This window comes from Petaurus breviceps, unplaced genomic scaffold (genome assembly GCF_028583685.1).
Source record: "Petaurus breviceps papuanus isolate PSGF00001 unplaced genomic scaffold, PetGlider_PUasm1.0 90919, whole genome shotgun sequence".
Taxonomy (NCBI): Eukaryota; Metazoa; Chordata; class Mammalia; order Diprotodontia; family Petauridae; genus Petaurus; species Petaurus breviceps.
In genome coordinates, this window is record NW_027187378.1 from 39,905,950 (window position 1) to 39,925,181 (window position 19,232).

General features: G+C 39.2%; 1 protein-coding gene and 1 pseudogene across 2 annotated transcripts in view; both read right to left on the minus strand.

Moving 5' to 3' along the window:
- The window catches only part of ADAM9 (ADAM metallopeptidase domain 9), a 109,436-nt gene that overhangs the window by 52,787 nt on the left and 37,417 nt on the right, over positions 1-19,232 (minus strand). For both annotated transcript variants that reach the window (XR_011166027.1, XM_069075853.1), the window contains exons 7-10: positions 13,994-14,059; positions 11,541-11,612; positions 10,271-10,440; positions 3,998-4,079 (exon numbers count right to left, since the gene is read on the minus strand). Coding sequence is in view for 1 of the 2 variants with exons in the window: in XM_069075853.1 (XP_068931954.1) it covers positions 3,998-4,079; positions 10,271-10,440; positions 11,541-11,612; positions 13,994-14,059 (390 nt within the window). In the remaining variant the exon portion in view is untranslated. The remainder of the gene's footprint in view (positions 1-3,997; positions 4,080-10,270; positions 10,441-11,540; positions 11,613-13,993; positions 14,060-19,232) is intronic.
- On the minus strand, positions 880-3,825 carry LOC138152161 (transcription factor LBX2-like; annotated as a pseudogene).

Here is a 19,232-nt window from a genome sequence, read left to right on the forward strand (position 1 = left end):
GTGTAAGTTGACTATAATGGGATAATATCCCCCCCCAAAAAAGAAAGAGATTAAAAAGAGTACTACACAAGGAAAAGAGGGAAAGAAGAGATAAAACAGGGTAAATTATGTCACATAAAAGAAGCACAGAGTTATTATAGTAGAGGAGAAAATGGGTAAGGGAGATTGGCAGATAATGCTTGACCCTTACTCTCATCAGAATTGGTTCAAAGAGGGAATAATATAAAAACAGTTGAATATAGAAATTGTCTTACCTTACAGGAAAATAAAAAGGAATGGAGAATAGAGAAGGGCAGGAGGGAGAACTATTAGAAGGGAGGACAGATTTGGGGAAGCAGTGGTCAGAAGTAAAACACATGAAGAGGGATAGGTGAAAGAGAGAGAGAAGGATAAACAAGAAAAATAGGAGAGATGGAAATACAGTTATCATAACTATAAATGTGAGTGAAATAGGGGCAGCTAGGTGGCACAGTGAATAGAGCACCAGCCCTGGAGTAAGGAGGACCTGAGTTCAAATCTGGCCGCAGATACTTGACACACTTACTAGCTGAGTGACTTTGGGCAAGTCACTTAACCCCAACTGCCCTCCAAAAAAAAGTGAATGAAATAAACTCACCCATAAAAGAAAAGTGAATAGCAGAATGAATTAAAAGCCAGAATCCTACAAAATGTTGTTTCCAAGAAAACACATTTGAAGCACAGAGACACACACACATAGTAAACTTAAGGGGCACTTAATGGGATGAAACAAGATATAGAGAGCATTACAAAATGTAAAATGGTGAATTTTGATTATATTAAATTTTAAAAGTTTTGCACAAATAAAACCAATGAAGTCAAAATTAGAAGGAAAGCAAAAAATGGGGAAAAATGTTTTTACAGCAAGTATCTCTGATTAAGGCCTCATTTCTCCCATACGTAGAGAATTGAGTCAAATTTATAAGAATACAAGTCATTCCCTAATTGATAAATGGTCAAAGGATATAAACAAGCAGTTTTCAGATGAAGTAATTGAAACTATCTAGTCATATGAAAAAATGCTCAAAATCAATGTTGATTAGAGAAATGTAAATTAAAACAACTCTGAGGCATCATCTCACACCTATCAGACAGAATAATATGGCAGAAAAGGAAAATGATAAATGTTGTAGGGGATGCGGGATATTTGGAAGTCTGCCTGTTCATCATTTCTTATAGCACAACAGTATTTCATTACATTCATATACCACAACTTGTTCAGCCATTCCCCAATTGATGGGCATCCCCTCAATTTCCAGTTCTTGGCCATCACAAAGAGAGATGCTATAAATACTTTTGTACATGGGAGTCCTTTTCCTATTTGTATGATCTTTTTGGGATACAGCCCTAAAAGTGGTATTGCTGGGTCAAAGGGTACATACATGTATAACCTATATCAGATTGCAGATTGTTTACCATCTCATGCAGGGGACAGGGCAAAGAGGGAGGTATAATATTTGGAAATCAAAACTTTTTTTTTTTAAAACATGACTATTTTTTAATATGTCCATAAATAATTCTTTCTGTACATAATATACTTCAACAAAAACTTGCAAATATATACATCAAGTTCATATTTGGAGGCCCGGGGGGCGGGGGGGAAGGGGGTCCAAGAAGCCAGAGGAAAGAGCTTTCTTCAGGTATTGTCTCAAACTTGTGCCCTGGCGGGATCCTGCCCCTTATCTTCCTCTTTCTCAGTATCAATGTCACCCCCCTAAAGTGGGGTGGGCCTCCAGTGTCACAATGCCCTCAGGAAGGAAGACTGGTCTGGACGACCGCTAAGCAGACAGGCCAGCACAGACAGGATGGCAGGAGCTGGGGGGTAAAGACAGAGGCAGCAGAGATGGGAGGGCCAGGCTCCCAGACCAGGTTGGGTACTGAGAGCTGCAGCGAGCTGGGGTACACGTAGAGCAGGCCTGGGGGTGGCACTGGTGCAGAACACAGAAGCAGGGGACTGTAGGCGTGGAGGCCTGGAGGAGGGGCATGTGATAGTAATGGCAATTAAAGATTCCCCTGTATTGGCTTGGTTTTCAAATTGATTGTGTTAAAACCCAGAGCTTGTTAATCCCACCTGTGGGATGGGCTTTTTGATGTGAAAAGAAAGTCCTGAACTGGGAGGAGCTGGTGATGTAGATTTGGAGAGACAAGAGAGAGGCGGAAGATCTTTTTGGAAGCAGCACCTCCTGGAGAGAGAGAGACTAAGAGAATTGCTGGTGGCCACTTTGAATTGCCCTGGACTTTTGAGACCTGCCCCCTGAGCTACCAAGGACTGAGGAGACATGGCTGCTTTGCTGGTACTTTGTCTGTTTTGATGTTCTTTTGCAAGATTTGTCCACTGGTGAAAGACAGTCCTTTTGCTGAAGAAGTCCTGGAACCTGGCTGTTCACTAAGAAGCCCTGAGACTGTCCTGCAGACAGAGAGTGAATACTGTCCACTGGTGAGGGACAGTGCTGTTGTTGCAGGGGTCTGGAGACTGTCCTGCAGACAGAATGAATACTGTCCACTGGTGAAGGACAGTGCTGTTGTTGCAGGGGTCTGGAGACTGTCCTGCAGACAGAGTGAATGCTGTCCACTGGTGAAGGACAGTGCTGTTGTTGCAGGGGTCTGGGAGCCTTTCTGTTGGTTCAGAAGCCCTGAAGAAGGATTTTCTTGTTGTATGTTTACAGAAATCCTGGGAGAGGGCTTTGCTGATGTGTTCAGGGGTTCTAGGACTGTTCTACAGACAGAGGATAAATTCATGAAGGGACTGGCAATGTATCTTGTGGCTTTGCTAAGCCTTGTCTCCCCAGGAACTAAGATTGCTGAGAACTTGCCTCCTGTCAAGATGAAGAATAGACCTCCATTTGGGTATTAAGTGCTGTGTTTAAACTTGATGTAACTCTGGGGTAGATTCAATTGTGATCCAGGGGTGGGGAACTTTTGACCTTATTGTGCTCTGTGATTGACAAATGAAGGTACTTTACCTATGTTTGGAAACTAATCTCCATTTGAGAAGAGGGGTTTTGTGGTGGACTAAATGAAGGTATAGCCTAGGGGTGGAGTAGTATTTAGAACAGAGACTTTGTAATTGATTGAATGATTGGAAGATCCTGGGGTGGGGTAGTACTTGGAGATTATTTAATCACACTTAGTAAATGCTGTATTTGGAATGATGTCATGTTTTGATCTTCTCTGTTCTGGGTTTGTTACTGAATAAAATGGAGAGCACCTATGCTGGTATTCTGAACCTTGGGAAGTTGCCTTTCTTTTGGCATTATATTACAGGGCGGGGGGCCTCAGGTCCTGCAGCTGGCGCTTCAACTTCATGCGCCGATTCTGGAACCAGGTTTTTATCTGAACTTCAGACAGTTACATCTTGCCCACCAACTTGCGCCTCTCGGCAACACCCAGGTAGTGGTGGTGTTTGAAGGAGCTCTCCAGAGTGCTGATGTGCTTGGTGGTGAAAGCAGTGCGAAGGTGGCGGGCCCCCCGACCATAGGGCTCAGGGCCTGGGTCCTTCGACGGCCCACAGCTGCCACCGCTGACCTCAGGGGAAGCCTCCTTGCCCAGAGGCCTGTATTTGACTGAAGAAGACCCTCCAAAGGTGGTGGTGGGTAGTTGTGGGGCCTGGGAATTCGTAGAAGAGTCTTCTGACCCCGATGTATCAGAGCACACCAAAAAAAGATCCCCCATGAGGACCTGGGGGCCTTGGCCTAACCCTTTGGTGGAAGCCTCAGAGTCACCTTGGCCAAGGCATGAGGGTTTCTGGCTGCTCTGGGAGAGCCATTCCACAGTAAAGGGGCCTTCATCATTAGGATAATGCTGGACACTGAGGGGGCCTTACTTTGACTCCAAAATCAACTTTTTAAAAAAGTGTTAAAAATTATTTTTACATGTAATTTTGGGAAAAAACTAAAATATCACTTAATAAATAAATAGCTACATAGATAAATAGATAAATGAATGAATAAATGAGCACTAAATAAAAAAGCCAACGTACCACATTAATGCCTCCTGCATGGCTTCTTGAACACACTGTTCCCACAAATGCCATTCCTGCAGTCCCTCCAAAGCCCTTCCTCCTGAATTGCCAGAGAAAGAAAAAAATGGAACTTGACTAGTAAAGTAAAACATCTTTCCTGCTGGTTAGGATGATGTGATCAGATCTGTCACTAGGAAACAGTAGTAGGAAAAGCTGTGTCAAACATACATAGTCAGAATCAAACAGAGCCAACAACTCATTGCTCATTCATTGCAATAAGTGAAGTTTTCCACATTAACGAATTTGTTCAGCAACTAAAACATACTTTCTAAAATATCTAAACTTGTTTAAATTAAAACACTTTTTTTTTTTTGCTTTTTGGAGGGCAATTGGGGTTAAGTGACTTACCCAAAGTCCCACAGGTAGTAAGTGTGTCAAGTGTCTGAGGCCAGAGTTGAACTCAGGTCCTCCTAATTCCAAGGCTGGTGCTCTATTCACTGCACCACCTAGCCACCCCTAAATTAAAACACTTTAATGGAAGTCCTCCTAAATTGCATTATATAATTAATAATAATTTACACTTCCATAGTCTTTTAGGATTTACAAAGTGACTTTTTCTTAGGAACCCTGATGAGGTGAGCTGTGCATAATTTATCCCCCTTCTGTAGGGGCTATGTGGAACAGTAGATAGAGCACTAGTCCTGGAGTCAGAAGATCTGAATTCAAATCCCGTCTCAGATACTTAGTAGCCATATCACCCTGGGCAACTCACTTACCCTTTCATCTATAAAATGAGGATAATAACAGCACCTACCTCCCAAGGTTAAAGTGAGGATCAAATAAAATAATATTTGTTAAGCAGGTAGCACAGTGCCTGGTACATAACAAGTGTTTAATAAATATTTCTTTTTTACCTTCCTTTTGTACATTTTAAATAGTCAGGGAGAGTAAGCTGCTTATACATCAGCTAAGTACCAAAGGTGGTACCTGAACCTGGCCAGGTCTTCTGATGTACCTCCTCTTATACCCCCTGTCTTTTTAAAAAGACTATTGTACTTTGATATTTGAAGGATTTTATCAGTATGCACATTCTCTTTGCTGGTACAGACAAATACCTTTCCACAACTTAGCACCCAGAGAGCTATCATGAGCTGCTGGAGTCAAATAAATTTCCCTATAATCCCAAACCCTGTTCTTCATCATTACTGTGACAACCATTCCTTCTACCCCTCCATTAATCCCCTTGTACTAGCTATGCTCTTGTCCCTTCCCTATCTCAACCCCTTTCCAAAGAAACTCAATTCTTCAGTATCCTCTACTTTCAAGCCCTTTGCCTCCCTTGTCCTGTGACTAACTATGTCTTTCCAAAATGGAACCCAATATTACTCTTACCATCAGTTGTTGTCATCCCTGACCTAGTACTGCCCTTGTTGTTATGGAAGTGATATTGATCAGAGCTAAAGGAATCAGAAAACCAGTTTAAATTTATTATATCTAAGCTCAACAGCGCTCTCACTACATTAATAAAAACATTCTAATCCTCCTTGATGTGGTGCTTGGGATCTATGTTTGTAAAATCTATTTGTAAACTCAGTTTGTAATACCAATTTGTAACATCAGTAATGATGGGATGCTTGGGATCTATATTTGTAACATCAGTCTGTGTAAAACTTTGTAACATCAATTTGTAAAACCAGTTTGGAAAAATCACACTCCATTCCCCCCATCCCCAGTCTCAGAGCATTAACTCTGTCCCTTCTCCCTCCCACCCCCCAGCTTCAAAGCATTAATTGTGCCCAGCAACAACTCATGGATTGTTTATCTCAGCCTTGAAACACTAACAAGCTATACCTATCAGTCCTTCACAAAAGTCTCTATAAACATTCCAGCTTAGGCAACTATTATCTCCCCCTTGCATAGTGTCTCCTTGCCCCTATGAATCCTTCGATATCCTATCTCTAGGTTGACTCCTTGGCTGCCTGAATGAATCCTTCAGGACCCTATCTCTGGGTTAACTCCTTTGCCTATTATCCACTGAGTCTCCAGTTAGCCTTAGTTCCCAGACATTAATCTTGTCAAACATGACAATGATGGGTGGCAGACTGAGCACTTCTCCATCAGCCCTTGACTGCTCACTGACCTAGTGATGTTTTCAAGCCTAAAACCACACCTCCAGGTAGCCCCACCTCCCCTTGGGCTTTTTCCCAGTGAATCATGGGCAATATATCTGAGCAGTTACATTACACTATTGCCACCTTAACTCCTCCCTAATCCCACCCTTAATCACCTGGTTAGCATAACTGGCACGGGTTCTACTATGAATGATTCTATATAAATCCTAATTCTACCCTTTAAGGTTGCAGGTCCCCTAAGGATCCTTGCCCGCTGGAAGGCATATAATAAACTTTTTCAACTCTGACTCCAAGTAAGCCTGAGCTGAATTTTTTCCAGACTGAATCGCAGGTTCTGGTCTTAGATAAGCTGAGAGTTCCTGCTGAACATATTGGGAGCCATCCCTCATCACTCCTTAGGTGATTGTCTATTTTGCTTTCCTCAGCAAATATTCTAAATCTCATGAATCCTCAAGCCTCCCAAAGAACATTTTCACTTGACCCTCTCTGCTGAGAATATCACCCCATATTCCTTTAAAAAAAAGTTTATTTGCCAATGTTATTTGCCACTATTTTGGAGGGACAACACAAAGTCCAAGTTGAAGCTGCATAGATGACAAAGTCTTCAAGATGTTCTTATGTGTAATTATTTACAAATAGGAATAATGTAATAAATGTAATAAAATCATTGTAAAAAAAACTCTTAAATGAGATTCATAGGGGCAGCCAGGTAGAACAGCAAGTAAGAGCACCAGCCCCAGAGTCAGGATGACCTGGGATCAAATACCAGCTCTGATACTTAGCACCACACCCAGAAATAACTGACCGTGTAACCTTGAGCAAGTTACTTAACCCCAATTCCTTTAAAAAAAAAAATGAGATTCACAGCCACTTAAGAGAGGTTTATCTTTATGTCCAGAAACGCAAAACTCAGCAGATGAAAAATGTCTATTAACTTGACTATACTATGTAGTTGGAAAGGCAACCTACACAGCTTTTCTATCAGTGGCTTAAACAAAGACTACAACAGAAAATAAGTTAGGACTAATGTCAGAGGCATCAGTGCAGTGAATAGAGTACAGGCCCTGGAGTTAGGAGGACCTGAATTCAAATCCAGCCTCAGACACTTGACACAATTACTAGCCATGTAACTTTGGGCAAGTCACTTAACCCCAATTGCCCTCCAAAAAGAAAAAAAAAAGGACCAATGTCAATGAAGAAAGGTATAGTTCTTTCAATGACCTCATGCTTCTTTCTGGGGGAAAAAAGAGAAAAAAAAAAGGTCCATCCATTTTAATACTGTAATCATCTAGTAAAGTTGTCTGGCTTTGAGACATAGAATACCAGTCTCCAAAAAACTGAAGTTGATGCTCACCCAAAGGACTACAGGAAGCGACACAGTTGGTGTGAACAGCTTGCAAAATACTGTCAATGATGAATTTCTTAGGAAAAGTGTTAAAAAGGAAATTATTGGAGAAAGAGGTAACTAGAAAAAAATGGATCATACAGCAAAAATGAAAGACTACCAAGGAACAGTTGGTGTGGACTATTACTATCCACATAATGGGAAGACAATGCAAGGAAGGTTCTGAACATGTTGAATGGACTCTGTAGCAAAGCTACAGGAGCAATGAGCAAGTCCCAATCAATGAGCAGGCACAGGAAGTCTGTGATCTTATCCTCAGAGGCAATTCCTACTAATGAGATCACAGATTAATGGCAATACTGGATTATTTGACATTTGCTCTCCTTAGTCAATGGTATAACTGCATGCAGGAAGCTGATTTTAAAATGACTCCAGGGGCAGCTAGATGGCGCACTGAGTAAGAGCACCAGCCCCAGAGTTGGGAGGACTCAGGACCAGTTCTGGTCTCAGATACTTAATACACACACACAAATAAACTAGCTGTGTAACCTTAAGCAAGTTACTTAACCCCAATTGCTTCAAATAAATAAGTAAACAAACAAACAAACAAATAAATAAATAAATGAAAAACGACTCCAAAATTCATAACTAGTCATTTCCTTTCTGTTATAGAGATAGTCAATTTTGCTAAAAAACAAAAATAATATTGCTCACTTCTCATAATGTCCAATACTTTCTAACCTTTTCTGAAGAAACATCTATATAGGGCAGCTAGATGGTACAGTCAATAGAGCACTGGCCCTGGAGTCAGGAGGACCTGAGTTCAAATCCAACCTCAGACACTTAACACTTACTAACCATGTGACCTTAGGCAAATCATTTAACCCCAATTGCCCTGCCCTCCCCACTCCAAAAAAATAAAGAAACATCGGGGGTGGCTAGGTGGCGCAGTGAACAGAGCACTGGCCCTGAAGTTAGGAAGACCTGAGTTCAAATCCAGCCTCAGACCCTTGACACTTACTAACCATGTGACCTTGGGCAAGTCACTTAACCCCAACTGCCCTACTTTCTCTCCTCCAAAAAGCAAAAAAAAAAAAAAAGAAAGAAAAAAGAAACATCTATATGTCCTTATGTATGCATATATGACCCTTCCGTCTATATATACAAGCCTTTGTCTCTTTCATTTTTTACTACTAGACCTTATTTTCCATTATATTTTTCTCCAATCCAGCCTCACTTCATAATGAAGTTACCAGAATCAAGATACATGCTGCTGCTTTGGAGAACCTTTTTAAGTTTTTCATAAAAGTTATCTATCTCTTCAGCCACTATAAGTCGGCACATAAACACAATTATTTTACTGGTATTTTTGCTTATGTTTATTATAAAAACTACAAAGTAAGATGGTCAAATGGCCCATATGTAATGATGTCTCTTTTTTCCTTTAGATGAACAAAGAAACCAATTCTCCCAAATTCTTCATTTACCTTTCCAAGGACAGCCTGGGACTGACTCTCGCTAACATTTAGTTATAACTTCCTTATGTATTCCAGTTATATATATTAAAAAAACAAAGGTCAACATTAATCTGGTTCAATTACTCTAACAATACTGTATAGTCACTCAACTAGTCATGGGACAAAGATTTCTACACTTAAAACCCAAGAGTAAATGTTTATAGATGATCTAATAACTAAGTGCTTCAATAGTTCCCTTTGCCCCTTTCTACTATTCTGCCATGGTCACTATAGAAGTGGAAAAGGGCTGTCTTGGACTGAGGAAGATTTTATATTCTTTTTTCATGGACTGCCACAGTCACGGAATTTATCATCTAGTGACCAACCCACTAATGCTGAACCCCTTCATACTTTACTAGGCTTGTTCTTGGAGGTAAAACACACACACACACACACACACACACACGCACATGCACACGCACACACACACACAAGAGCTTGCTGCCGGCACTGTAGTCAAAGCCTTAAAAAAAACCTGCCAGAGCTTGTGGTCCAGTGCAAGAACTCAGGTTCACCTCCACATCACAATAAGCTATCAGAAAGGGATAACATCAAAATGTGAAGACTAAAATGTATGACTTAATCAACATACTATACTTTATACAATCATGAAAATAATGCTTGTCTGGGCGGCTAGGTGGCGCAGTGAATAAAGCGCCGGCCCTGGAATCAGGAGAACCAGAGTTTGGTTCCGGCCTCAGACAACACCCACACACAAAAAACTAGCTGTGTAACCTTGGGCAAATTACTTAACCCCAACTGCCCTCTAAAATGCACTGCCCAAAATATTTTAAAATTTTTGAATTGCCATCAGAAAGAATTTATGAATGACAGATAAAAGCTAGCATTGAAGTAAAAACTTATTTTTGCCCCCAAATAGTATAACCTGCTAGCTTACTCACTTTGCTGACCAGAAACATTTCTCCAAATCACTTTTGGCTGTTACCAAAAATCAAATCCATCCTCATAAGATAAAGATTTGTTAACACAGAAGATATTTTAAATAATATAATGTTGATTCTGATAGCCAAAAAATGAATTCCAAATATAATCTGAACAATGGAAGTATCTTCCAAAATAAATGCACATATTTCCACAGTAATTAATTTGAAGAGAACAACAACACTCGGCTGCATATGTTCTGTTCAAAATAAGTCGTTACCTTAAAATCATACTTTGAATTTTTAGTTTTGCTTAGGGCTTAGAAGCCTTGAGAGAAAACAGTAATAATAAATGTAATTATCAAATTATCACTTTTTAACAAGACTATTTGAAATTAAAAAAGAATATCACCTACAGAACTAACTGTGCACTGTCATGTCTCCGACGTGGAATCAGGGACTTCTCTCTCCATTGTACAAAGTTCCCCAACACATCACCAGCACTTCCAGCTGTGCTGATCTGGTTTGAGTTTGTCCAGATCTCTAGCCCAACGAGTACAATATGGATATTTAACATAATGTACATCTGAAAAAAGAAAAATACACCCCCTAAAATACATTTAAGAACATGGGATAAAAGAAAGAGTGTGGGACAGATGTCATCCATGTAAGTAAAACAATCATAAGTTTAGAAATAAGTCCCAGGGAAACTGTTTTCTTTGTTAATAAAATGCTGTTAGTTGTCTTCTGGATACATTTCTTGGAAATACATACCTTAGAGATAAAGCTGCTTTATAACTTTATACCAAATTATAAGGAGACAGTGGGTACAGCTGACAAAGTGACGGAGGAGGAGTCAGGAAGACATAGGTTCAAATCCTACCTCTAACACTCAATATCTGGGTGACCTCAGTAAGATACTGCCCTCTCTCAGCTTTAGTGTCCTCATCTATATAATGAGGACAATAATGACATCTACCACCGAGGGCTGCTATGAGGGTCAAATAAGAGGATATATATATATATATATATATAAGCACTATGCAAACCTGCAAGCACCATATAAATACCAGCTATTACTACAATGATTAGTTAGTGGGAATATTGTAATACCAAACTTATAACTGTAGAAGGGAATTCTTATTTTAAAAGTTTCCCTTAATAAGAATATGGAGATACTGTCAATTAAAGGCAAATATTCCTAGATTTTTACTTTGACGGCAAAAAAGTTGATACAGACTCCTCTCCAGCTAACATCATTAACTGTATCCACAAAAATACAATGTTAGTTGAAGCAACATTACTAAAGGAATTGAGTTCCATGCAAACTATGTAACAAGTACTTTAAGAGTGCTATCAATCAAATAATATAGTAAGATTTCACATATTATGAAATGACATTGTCAGATCAACCTTAGAGAGAATATATGTTCCGTGAAATAAGGAGCTTTATAGTTTTAAAAGTATTTCAGATAGACCCACTACACCTTTATTTCTGTTTCAAACATAACAAGCATCACAAAGCAGGACAGTCTACAAATCTAAGAAAGAAAGCTCTGTAACACTCAAAGTTAAACACCCCCAAGTCCCTAGATGATTCAGAGCTCAAAATGAGAAATTTACAACCAGTTCTGAAGGTCTGATATAAACAATGAATATTTTATCATGCCATTAACTACAACTCACACTATCCAAGTAGTTTGCTAAATGAACCATCTCGTCCCTCACAGCAGTCTGATTACTCCCCATCATGTCATACTGGAAAATAAAATTAAAAAGAAAAAGAAATAAAATGACTATCAGGATAAGTAAAATGAGAAGAGTGTAGTCTGAGAAAGGATTTTAGAAAAACAACAAATTAGTATGACCAGTTTACAAATCTTTTGTCTAAAATTAAGGATAATCTGTAGAAGACACCTAGACAGATAAAGAAAATTAAACATCAAATGAAGTCTGTTTTCCAGAAACATAAAATAACCCAAATGTTTCTCCAAATTAGCAAGAAGTTAAAAGTCGGCATAAGTTAATTGTAATATTTAGACCAAATTTATACTCATTTAAAAATAAAATAGGTTTAGGAATATTATAGTACAGAAGATTTATACTATGAAGTTTCAAAAGACGTGATTTATCATTTATGTATTCCTTCTACCAAGGCAGGTCACAAACCTTTCACACATCAGTAAACTGCCTTCATGGACTGCCTTGACACAAAACTAAATAAATACAGTTGCCTAGTGGTTAACCTTCTGGAGATGAGAGGGAAGGTTTAAAAAGATCCTAAGGTATAAAAAGATCCTAAAATTATTATCAGGTCAGTAAAAAACAGTGGTTCTCAAAGTTTGTATCACAAAATTCTGCATGTTACTGCAGATCAAAGAAAATTTATAATCTTATCTAATATAAATTTTACTCACCTAGCATACATGGTATAATAAGTATAATAGAACAAGTATAATAACCTACATAGAAAGGTATTCACAAAATAAACAAAACTTATCTATTACACACACACATTAACCTCAAAAAACCTCAGACATTGAACTTTCAAAGAACTCCACAAATACAACTGCTTCTACTCAGAGGGAAACTGTACATATGCAAGTCTCCTGACTCCCATACTGTGGCTAAACATGTAAATTAACCATGATTCCTCACATCAAAGAATAATATTGTGTCATAAATAAAAATGTCTGAGACTAATTTCTCTAAGAAAACCGATGGAACATTTTTCTTTGATAAGTCAAGAAGGGCAGCTCAAAGACATCATCATCAATCAGTCCATGTGCAAGATTTTGTTTGTGACTAGAGTTCAACCAAAACAACTGCTTTTAAACTGAAATATATGGTTAGTACATTTGTCATTTAAACTAAAACTATTAGTGTGACTAATTTTCTTCATTGAGACAAAAAGCTGTTTTGATACCATGTGAACACAAAGAGATTAGACCTGTGATTTCACTGGTGCAGGGAACACCCTAGCAAGGAAACTCTTGACAAATGCAGGTAAACATTTTCTCTGTGATTTACACATGATCTACATAAGAAAATGTTAATCTTTTAACCAAAGGGTAAATATTCAAGATAATTTGTGGCTTTGCTTTTATAGTCTTTTAAAAAGATAAAACAAATTGAACATGAGTTCTTTTTAAATCAAATTAGTGATAGGAAGGGTTGAATGAAATTTAGGTATTTACTCCTGTGATTTGTCAAATATACTCTATAGATGCTATTTACCCATTATAAGGGATACAGCTCACATTGATTTATGTTCCCTATGCTTTATGCGTTTTACCACTTATTACTTGTAATGAACAAATCTGAATCTCAGTCTCTGAATGTTACTAAGTTGTATTCTGAACTTATCCCACTAAATACATATATTTACATATAGATACTCACCTTCAGAAAGACTTGTGATATTGTCAATATTTGTTTTTTTTACCCCCCAAACATACAGAATTGAATGGTGTGAGTAAATATCTATATATACATATGTGTATATTTACAATGGTTATCATCCCTACACATAAAACCTACATAGAAGGGACTTCTAATCATGTTAATTAACTTTTCTACATTTTTAAGAACAGTGTTGACAGCATTACATGAATGAATCAAGAGCAAAAGCACTTCTTTTTAAATGGTTACATTATAATGGTTATCTAAAACTGATGAAGCTGAGAGTTTATCTTCCTATAAGCAAGCAAACTGCCTGGTTACCATTTGGTTCACTGTGAAATTTCATCATTGAACTTAGGGCTGAAAGAAGATTTTATCTTTCTGTTATTCTTCTGCTAATCCCAGTCCAACTTCCATGTACAGTAAAATAGGCAGGCTCCCAGCTTATGTAGATATATGACTATCTGAAATTCCAGGGAGTAGAAGACTTTGATCCAATAATAAAGTAGCCCCTGATGCACTTGATTCATATTCACTAAGGTATCTAACTAAGAGAGGTCTCAATGCCTGCCTTCACAGCCAGAAAAGGTTCAGTCAAGGTAAGCTATGAGAATGTGAGGGAAAAATTCCTAGGAAAGATATTTCAAAATAGAAAAATTTGGATTTTCTCCACAGTAATATACTCCCTCTTTGCTTATCTTTTCAAATAAAACAAGAAAAATATTCAACAATCTTACCTTTTCTTTGTCTACAACTATAAATAGCTCCACGTATCTAGTGTGTGGAAGGACAGCTCTTTTTCTCTGTCAAGAGAATAATCATAAAGGCAAATAAATTCAAAGGATCACACACACAAAACAACATGCCCTAATCCTCCATAATTTAAGAATACAACTGCTGAGGTAGATTTCAGAAAAACCTGGAAAGATTTACATGAACTAATGCAAACTGAAATGAACAGAACTAGAATAACTAGAAAGAACTGATGGACATTAAATGTAGATCAAAGCATACTATTCTCACTTTATTTTTTTTTCCTTTTGGTCTGTTTCTTCTTTCACAACATGACTAATATTGAAATATGTTTTACATGATTGCATATATTTAGCCTACATCAAAGTGCTTACCATTTTGGGAAGAGTTGAGGAGAGGAAGAAAAGTTTGGAACTCAAAATTTCGTAAAAATAAATATTAAAAATTGTCTTTATATAATACAACAGCTGAGAGTATTATAAAATTCTCATAGATTAAGGGGGGAAATTAAAAAATTAAATTATGCTTCTGGATATCTAAGACAGAACAGTCTGTTCTAGTCTAAAGTGTAATACATTACACAAATTTTCACATGTAGACCTTAGGTTTTTTTTGAAGTCATAGAATGTAAACAGAAAACACTAATGCTGGGGGAATTTTTTGTTTTCTTTTTTCACCAAAGGGAAAATTTACTTCTTCAATGTAGGGAAAAGGTTTCTACTCACCCAGAGCAATTATGGGAGATCGTAGCTACTGGCTTCCCTCATTTCTGATAGCCTTACTCTCTGATTTCTATCTAGCCCAGTTTTTAGACGACTACAGTAGTAGTCTATCCTTAACAAAGAGACACATTATCAGCTGCTGCAGCTTGAGTTTCTCTCTGCCTTTAATGAAACCAAAAGGCTATATGCATAACTTACCTGATCAAGACAGCACCTTAGTAAAGTTTTAATACTTCACTTCTGACACATAACTATATTAGTTGGCTCTGTTTCTGATGTTCCTAGTATCAACCAACTAGTATTTATTAAGCATGTACTATTGCCCAGAACTGTGCTAAGCAGTGGAGATATAAAGAAAGGCAAAAACAGCCCCTGTTTTTAAGTAGCTCACAGTCTAAAGGGGGAGACAACATGCCAACAACTGTGCACAAACAAGATATGTACGAGATAAACTGGGGAGGGCAGCACTGAGGCAGCATTAAGGGGGAGAACTGGGAAAGGCTTCTGCAGAAGAGAGACTTTAGCTGTGAATTAAAGAGGCCAGGGAAGCCAGGAGGTGGAGAGGAGGAGGGAGAGGATTCCAGGCAGAGGGACCACCAGTGAAAATGAATGGTGGCGTCAGGAGATAGGTCTTTTGTAAGGAACAGCAAGGAAGTAAGTGTCACCGGATTGCAGAGTGTATGGGGAGAAGGGGTAAGAAAACCAGAAAGGTAAGAACAGGGCAGGTTATAAAAGTCTTCAGAAGACAAAGGATTTGTTATTTATCGTGGAAGTAAGAGGGAGCCCCTGGAGTTACTGAATGGGGAGAGGTTAGATCAAGATCTGACAGCTGAGTGGAAGAGGGATTAGAGTGCAGAGACACTTGAAAAGGGGAGACCGATTTTTCAATAGTCCAAATGTGAAGCAATGAGGGCCTTTGCCTGGGTAGTGGCAGTGTCAGGAGGGGGGTGATATACAACAAAAGTAGAAATAAGAGGTCTTGACAGCTGCCTGGATCGGGGGAAGGGGTGGGGGGTTGTAGTGATGAGACTGAATGAGAAAATGAGGATGACACCTAGGTTGCTAAACAGGGTGACTGGAAACATGGTGGTATCCTCATAATAGGGAAGTTAGGAAGAAGGGAAGGAAGGGAAGGAAGGGAAGGAAGGGAGGGAAGGAAGGGAAGGAAAGGAAGGAAGGGAAGGAAGGGAAGGAAGGGAAGGAAGGGAGGGAGGAAGGAAGGAAGGAAGGAAGGAAGGAAGGAAGGAAGGAAGGAAGGAAGGAAGGAAGGAAGGAAGGAAGGAAGGAAGGAAGGAAGGAAGGAAGGAAGGAAAAGAAAAGCAGATCTGAGAGTACTCTGAATAGAGATAACCACAACCAACAGAGCTGATTGGATTACCAAGTGAAATAGCACAGATGAAGAGGACCCAGGATGGCTTCTTGAGGGGGCTTCTCAAAGTTATTGGATGTAACCTGGATGAAGATTCAAAAAAAGAGACAAAGACTAAAAAAGCAATCAGACAGGTAAAAGAAGAATGAGGAGAGAGGAGTGTTCTGAAAATCTAAAGGAGAGACAATCAGGGAAAAGATGCTGACTGACAGTGTCAGAGGCTGCATCAGAGGCTACATAAAGGTCAAAAAGAATTTTAATGAAAAGGCCATTATATTTGCCAATTAAGAGATAACCAATAACACTGAAGATAACATTTCAATGGAATGATTAGGATGGAAGCCAGACTGCAAAAATTAAGAACAAAATGAGAGGAAAGGAATTGGACACACCTATTGTAGAAGAAGGCCTTCTCAAGGAGATTAGATAAAAAAAAAAGGAGGGAGGAGGGGAAGAGGTACAGGATGATAGCTAGTGTGGCTGGAGAGATCAGTGAGAATGGGGGAGACATAATCGTGTCTATAGGCAGTAGGGAAGCAGCAAGTAAAATGGAGAGACTGAGAATTACTGACAGAGCAGGGATGCTGGAGGGGGCCCATGTGCTGGAGAATATGAGAGGAAACGAGATCACTTGTGTTTAGAGGGGTTTGCCTTAGCAAGAAGAAGGGCCACTTCTTCGTGTGAAAAAGAGGTGAATGAGGCCATAGTTGTGGAGGACATATAAGTGATGCGAGATGAGGAACAGGGAGAAGAGGAAGTTCTTTGTGAATGGTTTCAATTTTTTCAGTGAAATATGAAGCAACCTTCAGAAGAGCTCCTGGGCTAAGAGGGAGAATAAAATCAATTAAAGAGAAGGTATAAAAGGGTTGCCTTTCTGTAGTAAGGGGTTAGTTGAAATTATATAACAAACTTGTAGGAGATCTAGTCTACACAGTTTTGTGATTTTTTCCTTGAGATTCACTAGCAGCACATGAATAGGACTGAAGGCACACAGCCACCAAATGGATGTTTCTAAAGCACGGGTTGGTCCAAGTCACTCTTGCTCAAGAATTGTTTTGTCTTGGTACCGCCCTTATGACAAAATACAAACTCATCTGTTTGGTATTTAGTTTCCTGTTTGTCCCCTGCCTATCTTACCAGGCTCACTCTCCCTCACACACTCTATTCTGGCCAGAATTTCCTACCTGTTCTTCCCCAAACACTCTGGGACTTTGCACAGTTTACCTCTCAAGGCTAGAAAGGTTCTTTCTCTTCACATCCACCTCTTGGAACCACTAGCTACTTTCATGGCTCATATCAAGTGGCACCTCCTTAAAGGAGACTGTTCTGATTCTCCCAGTTATTGCTGCTTCCAAAAAATTAACAGATAATTAAACAGTATAAAGGGACCTCAATGGCTACCTCTCTACACAGAGAATGAAAGCCCCGTGTTAATGAGCCTGAAAAATGGCTGTCCAAACCCTGTCTCTCTCCTCCATGCAGCCCATTCCATTCTGGACAGCTCATGGTGTCAGCAAACTTTTTTCCCTTGACATCAGGCCTAAATTGGTCTTTTCTACCATGGAGCCAAAATGACTAAATCTAGTTTCTCCCTGAACACAGCTAATACATACTTCCCCACCCCCAAGTCTTCTCTTCTCCAGGCTAAACATGCCCAGGTCCTTCAACCTGAAAAAGAAATCAGTTATTTTTTTCAATTACTTTAATTTATTTTTAGTTTGATTATAGGATTAAGATCCCTTCTTTAGGAAGAGCTAGCCCTAAAATAAGCCAGATTAACATAGTCTCTTAAGTCTAGGTTATCTACAGATTTAGTGACTAGACAGACTGAGAAGACTTTATCAGTTAGTAGCAGATAATTCAGAATAAGAAATAATGAAATACTCATAGGATTACTTTTTTAAAAAGCTAGGTTTCCCTTTCTGGCAGAAAGGGGGGTTGGCCAGAGGCTAAGTCCCTCTTTCTGGCAGTTGGAGAAAGGTTATCCAGAGGCTAAGTCCCTCTTTCCACTCAGTGTATAAGCTCCCTTTTTTTCTTGAGTTAGAGCCTAAAATGAGCCATGGACTCTACTAAGGAAGACGGGAAGGGGGGGGAGGAGGTGACTGAGAACCATTGACCACCAATTCCTCTTTCCCAGTGCTTTTTTTTTTTTTTTGCTTTTTGGAGGGCAATTGGGGTTAAGTAACTTGCCCAAGGTTACATGGCTAGTTTTTTTTGTGTGAGTGTTAAGTGTCTGAGGATGGAACCGAACTTGGGTCCTCCTAACTCCGGGCTGGCGCTTTACTCACTGCCCCACCTAGCTGCCCTCCCAGTGCTTTCTGGTTACAAAAGGTGCCACCTGGAGGAAATGACATCTAGCATAGGACTAAGAAAGTCTAAGAGAAGCTTACTAGTCAGGTGACCTGCCTTGTCCAATTGAATTATGTTTGAAACAAGTTTCTATGATTTTTCCAATTCCTCTTTTTTGTTGTAAAAACCATCTCCGTAAATGATTGCATGTCTCTGACCTCTCAGAAGTCAGGTAACATGGCTTAATGACAAATACTAGCTTTGCAAATTAAATCATAGATGACTCAGTAATTTTGTTCTCAGTTTCCTTTTTATTTCGGATAATCACTTTTTTTTTTTTTGCCTTTTTGGAGGGCAATTGCCCAAGGTTACATGGCTAGTTTTTTTGTGTGGGTATTAAGTGTCTGAGGCCAGAACTGAACTCAGGTCCTCCTGACTCCAGGCTGGCACTTTACTCCCTGCGACACCTAGCCACCCCTCAGATAATCAATTTTAACTGATGATCCTTATGACACAAACTTAAAACTCCTTCATTATCATGATTAGTCTCCAAACCTCTCCTAGTCTGTCAATGACCTTCCTAAAATTGTGGGTCCCAAAACTGAATATGATATTCCAGACAAGGTCTGACAAGAGTGTAGGAGGTCTATCCCCTCCCTATTCCTGGAAGCTATGCCTCTCTTAAAGCAGCCCAAGATCACAGTAGGTTTTTTCAATGCATACCACACTGCTGACTCATACTTAGCTGGAAGTCCACAAAAAGCCTTAGCTCTTTTTCAGAACAACTGCTACCTAACTAACCAAGTCTCTCTTATTTCACACTTGCAAAACTGATTTTATTTG